General features: G+C 41.9%; 1 protein-coding gene across 4 annotated transcripts in view; it reads right to left on the bottom strand.

The window, feature by feature from the left end:
• tll1 (tolloid-like 1) overlaps positions 1-9,867 on the bottom strand; it is an 81,922-nt gene that overhangs the window by 15,400 nt on the left and 56,655 nt on the right. For 3 of the 4 annotated variants that reach the window (XM_050045227.1, XM_050045228.1, XM_050045226.1), the window contains 2 exons: positions 9,640-9,762; positions 1,300-1,425 (listed from right to left, as the gene is read on the bottom strand). In XM_050045227.1, the coding sequence (XP_049901184.1) occupies positions 1,300-1,425; positions 9,640-9,762 (249 nt within the window). The remainder of the gene's footprint in view (positions 1-1,299; positions 1,426-9,639; positions 9,763-9,867) is intronic. The other variant, XM_050045229.1, reaches the window with a different exon arrangement.

Here is a 9,867-nt window from a genome sequence, read left to right as displayed (position 1 = left end):
AATCTTGCTTGTTTGTGGGTGACCAAATACTTATTTTCCACCATAATTTACAAATAAATTCTTTAAAAATCCTACAATGTGATTTCCTGGATTTTTTTTTTCATTTTGTCTCTCATAGTTGAAGTGTACCTCTGATGAAAATTACAGACCTCTCTCATCTTTCTAAGTAGGAGAACTTGCAAAATCAGTGGCTGACTAAATACTGTTTTGCCCCACTGTATGTTAATGATTTAACCTATCTTTGATAAATATGATTACACTAAATAATTTTCTAACAGTGCTCATTCAGCTATTATATACCTGCAGTGTAAAACTGATTTGAGCAAATCAGGACGAAGCGTAAAAACATAATTTAAGTGGTAGTATTGTGGTTTGAAGGAATTATACAGCCTTTCAAATGAAAGTATATGTCATACTGAATAATAATATAGTAAACTATTGATGTATAATGTTACTTGCAGTTTTCTTTCAGAGCCAATGTGGGAAAATGGACCAGACAGCACTACAAACACAGTGCATTTAGTGAGAGCAGCAACAACCTGTGTAAATAATAAAACCGTGTTCTTGCTCAGATTTTCTGCATCACTGATGCTGCAGGTTCCTGTGGTAACAACAACAAAACTGCAGCGTGACACATGCAGTAAGTGCTGAATGTAATGTCATGGCTCAACAAGTTGGATTAAGCGCATTTATAACATATTCCCTCAGCTGTATCACTTATAGATTCACACTGATTATAGAGTGACGCTATTCAATGAGCTGTGAAAGGTGCTTTTTAGATGATTTCCATCTAAAACTTGAAAAAAAAAACAAATGGTCCTGGCCAGGTTAGCCTTGCAGCACAAGTTGCCATGACGATCTAGCCAGGTTAAAAGAGAGCCACCTTCCTAGGACAGAAAACTTCAGGCTCAACATACCTTGTTAACCCACTTATGTTGCTTCATGGTGCAGCCCTCTGGTCAAAACTTGGGACATGAATGTCTTTCAGTCAAATCATGTTTAGTTTTCACCTTTGTAACTTAATGTGACAACTGCCCGTGTCTTAGGCCTCAAATCGACAGCTCTGCTTGCAGGCACCAAGTGTGGAGATTTATGTATGTAAAGACTCTCCTCAAATAGACAGGACCAGTCTGTTGTCATGAGGACTCTGGTGTGGGTAAACAGCGTAAGGGCTGTATGATGGACGATGGCTGTTCTTGTGAATGAGCACATGCTTGTGTGAATGTGGCAGCACATGCATGTGCACTCCAGTGCCTTTATGCCAGTGTGTGTGCTGATGTGAATGTACGTGAAACCCACCTTCCTTACAGTCATGTTTGTTCTCATGCAGTACAAAGCCATGGCGACACTGACAAACGTACGAGCCCACTGTGTTGATGCACTCGTGCTGGCAGCCGCCGTTGTCCTTGCTGCACTCATCTTTGTCTGTGAGAGATACACATGCAACACATCACTCATGTGGAAACAGCAAAAAAAAGGACGAGGTGGAGGGAGGCAAGAGGTCAAGCGGGGGAGAGGAGTGGAGAAATGAAACCTTCAGGAAGGGGAGTTTTTAAGGAAAGGAGTGAGGGACAGACAGCAGGGAAAAGGTGAAGAAACAAACAGTGATATAAAGATAGGATCAGATGTAAATCGAATTAGTGAAAGAAGGTAAGGTCAACAAAAAAATACAGTACAAAGAAGAGAAGGTGGCAAAGACAGACATGAACATGAATATCCAGCGATCATGCTCGGCAAACATGATCGCCCACAACTGTAAGACTGCACAATACTGTTCATACTTCACCTGCCAAGTTAAAAGTTTTTATCACAGGGCTAAGAGTTAAAGCAAAGAGAGACGGACTATTGACCACTAAACCCCTCTCCCAAACAGTGAAGGTGCCATGCCATTGTTCAAACAGCTCATTATTTCAAAACCCCAGTGGTTCAAAAAAGGTCTCACTAGACCAAAAGCCCATTTTTCTGACAGGCTGTTATCCTAAAACAAACGCTGATTGCTCCAAAAGTACACACTCTCCCTGCAGTTAGAAAGATTCATAGCCTGCAATCAGTCAGCCCTGCTTCCTGACGTTTCACACCCTCTTCCCCAGTTGATTGGGAGCAGTCTCACTCCCAGTTTGTCAAAAACCAACGCTTGGTCAGTGGCCCTCTGCATCAGATACTGACACACAGAGGTACCCTTTATGAGTCGCAGTATAAAGAGCAAGAACATCTACATGGGGTGGGGAGGAAGGGAGGTGGATGGGTCAAACACACTCTGGACTTTCACCTCAGAGGCCGCTGGTTATGTACCGTGTGAAACTACAAGTCAATCAACTTATTTTACTAACTCTGTAGTGTGCTAGTACATGTAGCTTACTATGCTTGTGACCTATGTCACGTGACGTTACATTACATTAGTAACAAATGTACTTATTTAAAGCTAAAACACGTGCTTTCATTGCCTGATCCTAAGGAAGTAATCTTAAAAATGAAGTGTTTTACTTTCATTTTAAATTTATTTTGAAAGGAAACTGGACATTTCCAGTGAAAACAGGAGATTTTTTTTGAAAAAACACAATGCATGTAATGAACGGAAATTGCCAACCTGTTCCTGAACATCCAACACCAATGCTGTCAGTATTTGATGAGTTGGGACCAGGGGTCGCGTTAACCGGATATTCTCGGTCATTGACCGGTTTTTTACAACAATGACCGGAAAATCTGAAGGCCGTTGATCATTTTGACCGGTTGCAATTACCACCCCTGCCCACTTGGCAGCAGGGTGCACAGTCAGTGGTTTAAGTGGCTGCCGTTTTCACACTGCAGAGAAAAAGTCATTCATCTGCTTCATATAGCGTTGTTGACATAACGGCCTGGACACACCAGATGCGGTCACAGCGCAGTGCATTTCTCCACATCGACTCCACTCGTCTGTTGCCGTCAGTACCCGTTTTTTCACATCAACAGGTCATTTTAAACATGGGTAAGTCCATATTTTAATCATTTTATATCGTAATAAGTTAATGACAATTTGTCATTGCATGTCCATGTATTGAGCGTGTTGGATAAACACTGAATGAATAGGGCATATTGTTCTGACCATTTAATTCATGTAGTTATGTCTGTAGGCTCGGTGACACAAAATTAAAATTGTAATGAAGTGATTATGGTATTGAAACATGTGTTCGGTAATGCTCTGTTGTGTTATTTTAAATTATAAACACGGTATTTTACCTCATGTTCCTTGCATGCTGTTGTAACTTTATTTTGAAAATTGGCCGGATTCTCTCGTCTTTTCTGTGTCCGACTTCCTGTTTGGTACGATCCGCTCTATCCAGCTTGACAGAAGCGCTCGCGGCTCGCGTGAAAAATAGACCAGACGCCGAACTGAAGCGCTGCGGTGTGTGGATGTCTGTTCATCTTTTTGTTCATGTCCTTATTAATGCACACTTTATAACTTGCTTGTTGGATTTATTAAAAACGAACGAATGAAAACTAAATGTCTTTGAACATCTTTATTATCATTTAAAAAACTAAAAAATTAAAATGACCGGTAAAAATAGATTATGACCGGATTTTTATGACCCTGTCAGTCAAAATGACCAGCGACGAAAAAGTCTAGCACAACGTCTGGTTGGGACTGAGAATGTGTCGTGGGAGCATCTGTGTATATATGACTGTCGTAACCAGTGTCCAGTCAGCAACATCGATTTTCCTACTATGTTGAAGGCATGTCCCGCCCTCCTCTGCCTCCGACTGGCTTACCTTGGAATTCTTACATTAACCAATCTCACTCCTCTTGCCTTAATCTAACCAATCCAACCGCCATAGACAACAAGTACTAGCCAATCAGAGGCAGAGTAGTGAGGGTCATACCATCGCCAAAAAAAAAAACTGGCACCCAGTAATCCAATGATGTCATTCTGCATGATAATTAGCCATGTGCTTCTGTTTGGGAGAGAGTGTATTTTTGGAGCAATGGCTGCATTTCAGAGTAACGGGTCATCAGATACATAGACATTAAGTCCAATGGGATATTTTTTAGATTATTGGGGTTTTGGAATAACAGGCTGTGATAACAATGGGAAGTCCTACATTATTTTGTGGGATTACATTTTTAAAAGAGCCCCATTCATGACTGACACATCCGCTGTTTAATACAACCCACTGTGGGGAGGCACGTTCTTGATGCTACTACTGAGTATCAGAGTGTTAGCGGCTCTGTCCTGCACTTTATTGGATTTGGGGAAGTTTACACTCATTACATAAGATAGCTTTACTTCTGCCAAAGTCATTGGTTAATCCACTTCCCCACAGCCTTTTCTCTTGTAAACGTAAAACATACTTTACCAGGAACAATAAAGCATAAGTCAATCTCAGTGAAAAACAGTCAGCAGTATAAAAACACTGCTGAAAGGTTAGAGGAGAGGAAGGTGTAATAAAAGAGAGAGCACTAAGAAGAGTCAAAGCAACAACGGACAGCTACAGTTAAGTTAGTGAGTGTGTGTCTGGTTCTGTTGGCCTGTAAAACCGTCTTTGTGCTGCTCTCGGGGTTCATGGTTACAGCTGCTCTGTGGTCAAACTCGACCTTGGCTCTGAAACAACTCTGATCATAGCAGCTGTTTTCGGATCAGCTGTGCTCCCCTCTGATGAGTTAACCCGGCCAACTGAAGAGAAACTGTAAAATGTGACGAGAGCTTCTGTCATCACGTTCGTATCTCCTGAGCCCTGTGTCATAAATCTGGAAAGATACTGGAGACCTACTTCTCTGTGAATTTTATGTTCATCTCCACAGTACATGGTATAGTATATGTGGGACGTAGCATATGTGGGACATTAAGTTGTCATGGTGATGCCTAAATGTAGACCAGAAATTCCCCCCATGAATAAACTGATAGGATTTTTGAAGCATTTTGCTCCATAAATTTGCATACAAACGAGGAGACCTGATTTTCTCGACAGTACAATATCGCCTTACTGCTGTTTATAAAATAGTTGCAGTCAATGAAATCAACTACAAAGAAATCTTCATTATCTTTTATACCAATTATTACCTATTAGCTTAGATGATTACCTCATTAACATAACTGGTAACTGTATTTCTATGATGGTGATATGTTAACTCACTTTCAACATCACCCTGGACAAGCTGGAAGACATATCTGAACAAAATGTCACCTCACCTCCTTTCTGATGTTTTACCAGTGGTAATTAGGCCCAACGATTGATAGCAGATTGCCAAACTGTCCCTGACTCAGACAAAACAGGGGTGCTCAGTGACTTAGTGGGCACAGCAGGTACCCCATATACAAAGGCAATGTCCTTGCCACAGCGGCCGCAGGTGCAATTCCAGCCTGCACCCCCTTCCTGCATGTCATTCTCTCTTTCATGCTTAAACCTATCCTATCCAATAAAGGCAAAAAAGCCCTGAAAGAGTCTAAAAGCGTTCTGTCTGATCAGGGCAGGCTTCAACAAAAAAACGCAATGCACTGTGCCTCGTGTTTTGCTACTTGCAAAACGCACTCTGTCTGATCTGGTCCACAGGATTTGGGTTTTCTGCTGATTAAACAAACAGTAGATAACATGTTAATTCGTGGGCTTTAGAGGTGCTAGTACATGGATTTTGTCATCCGTGGACTGAGCCAGGCTCGCTGTTTTCCCCTGTCTCCAGTCTCTGTGCTAAGCTAAGCTAATCGCATGCTGGCTGGAGCTTCACATTCACCACAGAGATGTGAGAGCGATCCTCTCTTCTCTCAGCAAGAAGGCGAATGTGCATATTTCCAAAAATGATGACTCGTTTAATAGTTTCCCACTTTGTTTTGCCTCAGTAGCTTTAAGGTTTCTGAACTCTTATTCCACACTCAAGGTTTAGGTTTCATGCTTTTTTTACTTGCCCGGCAAATCGGTCAGACATCTTCTTGCCCAAAGTCAATTTTTCCTTGCTCCTAAACAAATTGTTTTAGTCATTAGATTTCATCAAATAACAAAGAAGACTAAAGACCTAACAGCACTCCAGTGATGTTTTGCAGAAAATTGACATACCTCGAAATTATGACCTGTTTTAGCTGCTTTGCCCTGAAACTTGCAGTAAACTGCACAACACATAGCTGGAGTTTTGCCCACATCCTCTAACGCCTTCCAACTAAACTCCTGTTTCCAGGATAATCTAAATGCTCGCTTGCGCTTCAGCTCACAAACTTTGTCTTGAACTGCTGCCATTTTCTCTCAACGTCCAATCAGGACTGGGCATGTGCAACTCAAAACAGAGATGAGAAAGAAGCGTGATGGCTCACTCTTTACCTGCTTCCATCAGCTCCGGGAAAAAATATGCATTTAATTTCTTTTACCATTTGCCAGATTGTTGGACTGTTGTCAGATTTACTAGCCCAATGTGGCATTTTACTTGCCGCAAGCAATCAGGCAGTTCTTATTGTTGACCCTGACATTGATGGTATCATACGTATTCTCAATCAGCTTGTCATACCTCTCTGTTAGAGCTGTATGATGTTTTCATTTAGTGACATAATAATATTCAAGTAACACTATAATATCATGATGATGTATTATATATGTTCAGCCTGACTTACTCTGTATCTTTGGGGATTTAGTTCCAAAATAGTTCAGGTGAAGTTGTCTGTAAGTTTGCTCAATGTTTGGCTGCCCACCATGAGTTAATAATGACTGCCACGCTGCTGCTTGTTAAGAGGTTAAAGGTTTGAATATTTGCTGACTCAAAAACAAAAACTGAAAGGACACAACTGAGGTGTTTTTCCACTTCTCGCTCATTTTCTCTCCCTCATCCTTTAATTTGTGGCTTCTTCTGACCCCATGATCTCCCCTCAGCGTGGCTGGGCGATGACAAAGCCCTTTTTAGTGAGGCTGAATACCGGAGGATCACAGGGTGGAGGTGGAAGGGAAGACTGGCTCTATGTGGGGCTGCCACGTTGACAACAACAGTGATGGTGTCAGGCAGAGAAACATTGAGGTGGGGATTTGCAGATGGCCGCACAGGAAGACAAGAGCATGTAGAAGGGAGAGTGTGGGAGACAAAGCCGAGTGTGTTTGTGACTGTGAGTGAGAGACAGATTCCTATAAAGAGATGTGAGATTAGACACAGACGCAGAGTCTCACCTCAACTCAAGAGCTTGTGAATCAAACTAGATCTGCTTTTAATGAAACCACTAAATCCTTCCCTCCCTGTGTGTGTGTGCCTGTGTGAGTTTGTGCGCGTGTGTTTGTCTGTGTCCGATGTGGTATTACAGTGCTATTGTGGGCTCAGTCTCACCCTATCACAGGCTAAGAAGCTTTGCGGTTGATGCTACACAGTGTCCATTGTAGCTTTCTTCAGGTCAAGCACACAATATCCACATGCACACACACATGCGCGTTCACACACACACACGTGCACACTCACATGGATTAGTAGTGTGTGGGAGGCCGAAGGGACCTCCCTAAAGCTGCTGGATCTTTGCCAACCAAAAGCTTCTGACAATAGAAGAGCCACTCACACACACACACATTATCTATATCTGAGTGAAAGTAATTTCTCTGTGTAACGCTCCGCTGAGCGGTTTAACTTCCAGGTGTTCTGCAGGTAGTTTAATTTGACGAGCTCATTCAGTTGACAGCTTTACTTCCTCTGGAAAACAAGGAAGCAGCCGAAATGTTATAATGAAGTTGCCTTTTGGATCGGTTTCACTGTTTCTCTTTTAGTTACTGTAAACGTCAGAGTAATAAAAGAGAAATCTTGATCTTTTCTTCAGGACAGCTTCCTACAGTTGTTATTAGTGTTAACATCCAACAAATTCATCCCTGCAACAGCGAGAGGGGGGATATTTGTTGTCATTTAACCGGAGAATCATAGCTGTGTCCCAGTTCCAAACTATGTACTAATTCTCAGTGGTTTTCCTGTTTGTGTTTTGTGGAACTTACTTACTTACTGTGTTCATTTGTTTTTCATAATGTTATGCGAGTAGAAATTTTTGTCCTCTGACAAAATGCAGGAAAGAAGGACCTTCTTACATCTCCAACAAATTAAAAGTAATCAAATTTAATTTAATTATAGTTTAGGAGCTTGTGGGACATTTCTGGAACACATCACCAGAGAATAAAAAACAAAAGTATTAATTTTTCAATTTGGGAGAAGACCTATTGCTGTGTCTCAAATCGCGTACTTCTGTACTTACACTTACTATTTTGAGTGCATAAGTGCGTTGACACTGAGAAGTATGGAAAAATGCAGTGCACTATGAGTACTTGGATGGTGCACTCAAAACGGTCAAAAAGTTGAGTGTGGAACTATGGACATTCTTGCCCTCAATGGTCGCCATCTTGGCTACGTAGCGGAAGGGGAGGGACCACTTTTCAAAGTGGAAATAGCGGCCGAGGACTGTGCGACCCTGAACGTCGCTGCATTGTACAAATACATGTGTTTTTTGCACTAAGCACCACCATACTGTTGTCAGGTATAAGCCAGCAGTATGTTTATTGGGTTAATTTAGCAGTCTGTAATGAGTTGGTACCGCGAACGATAACACAAATGCTAATGCTAGTTTGCTAACTAGCTAATTTGCGGTCATCATTTCCAGCCGTATTTGGTTTGAGACAACACTACCCTGTCGAAATTTGCACACTACGCCAATAAGTACATAGTGCACACAGTATACTACATAGAAGTATACTAACGGAAGTATGTGATTTGAGACACACCACTAGTTTGAAATTAGCTGTAGCTTCCAAAGCTGCAGTTTGATTAACATCCATTGATGCACATCATCTCCTCTTATGACAAAACAGTACAGTAAATTAAAGATATACTATGCAGGATTTCCTAAAAAACAGTATTCCCTCTCAGTCATCACTTATGACCCACTACAAGTGTGTGGCATCTGCAGAGACTCTGCCCTCTGCCTGTATTTTCTTATTTTTTGGCGACCATGTGCCAGACCGTAAGCAGCACACATCCAAGAGTAAGCTACAAAAACTGGTCAAAGCACGGCAAAAAACACACAAATACAACGAGGCGAAATGGCAAGCGGACAAAGCTGGGGTTGGCTTTCATTTTCACTTTTGTTGGTGATACTGTTTACAATCAGTGGCCGACAAGTCCTGCATAGTACACCTTTAACTTTTTGTGTACCTACTGCAAATAATAATTTTCCAATACAAAAATAGCAACAAAATGTGTTCCACCATTTATGTGAGATCATAACAGGAGAACAAACTCTTCATATGTGCAAAACTGAGCTTCATAAAACTTTCTTAAACCTTATGCCCCATTAGAAGTGTGTAGTGATGGATTTTTCTGCAGAGACTTTCACTGTCGAGTATGTTTACAAACAGTAACGGACAATCCTGCATAGTATACCTTTCAGCTTGACTGGAATCGTTAATTTGGACCGCAGAGAGTTATGTAACAATATAATTGTGCTGCTGAAAGTTGTTTCATAATAACATTGTATTGTACGAATCAATACTGCTGTAATACCACTTAAACTAGTATTAGTATGTAGCATGGCACCGGGACAAAGCACATGTTTCCTTCAGGAGGAGAATGGATAAAGAAATGATCCACGCCATTAAAACGGGATCCATCCATTCTCTCGTCACACGGTAGACCAGAGCCAATCAGAGATTCCGACTGTGAGGTCATGTTACCTCTGACCTTTGATGAGGTCGCCAGCTTGTTGTTGACATGGCCACGGGAGGGAGAGCGGCCGCGCTTTATGTCCTGGCATGACTCAAACACAATCATACGCTCTTGACACAGAGCCAGCCTGTCTGAGGGAGAGAGGGCAGAGCGCAGGGTGGGTGTGCAGGGACGCCTGAGAGCCGGTGGACGCTCAGGAGACGCAGCGTGACAGACAGACACGGCACATGAAGACA

Source organism: Epinephelus moara, chromosome 5, assembly GCF_006386435.1.
Source record: "Epinephelus moara isolate mb chromosome 5, YSFRI_EMoa_1.0, whole genome shotgun sequence".
Lineage (NCBI taxonomy): Eukaryota > Metazoa > Chordata > Actinopteri > Perciformes > Serranidae > Epinephelus > Epinephelus moara.
This window is presented reverse-complemented; position numbering and strand designations above follow the sequence as displayed.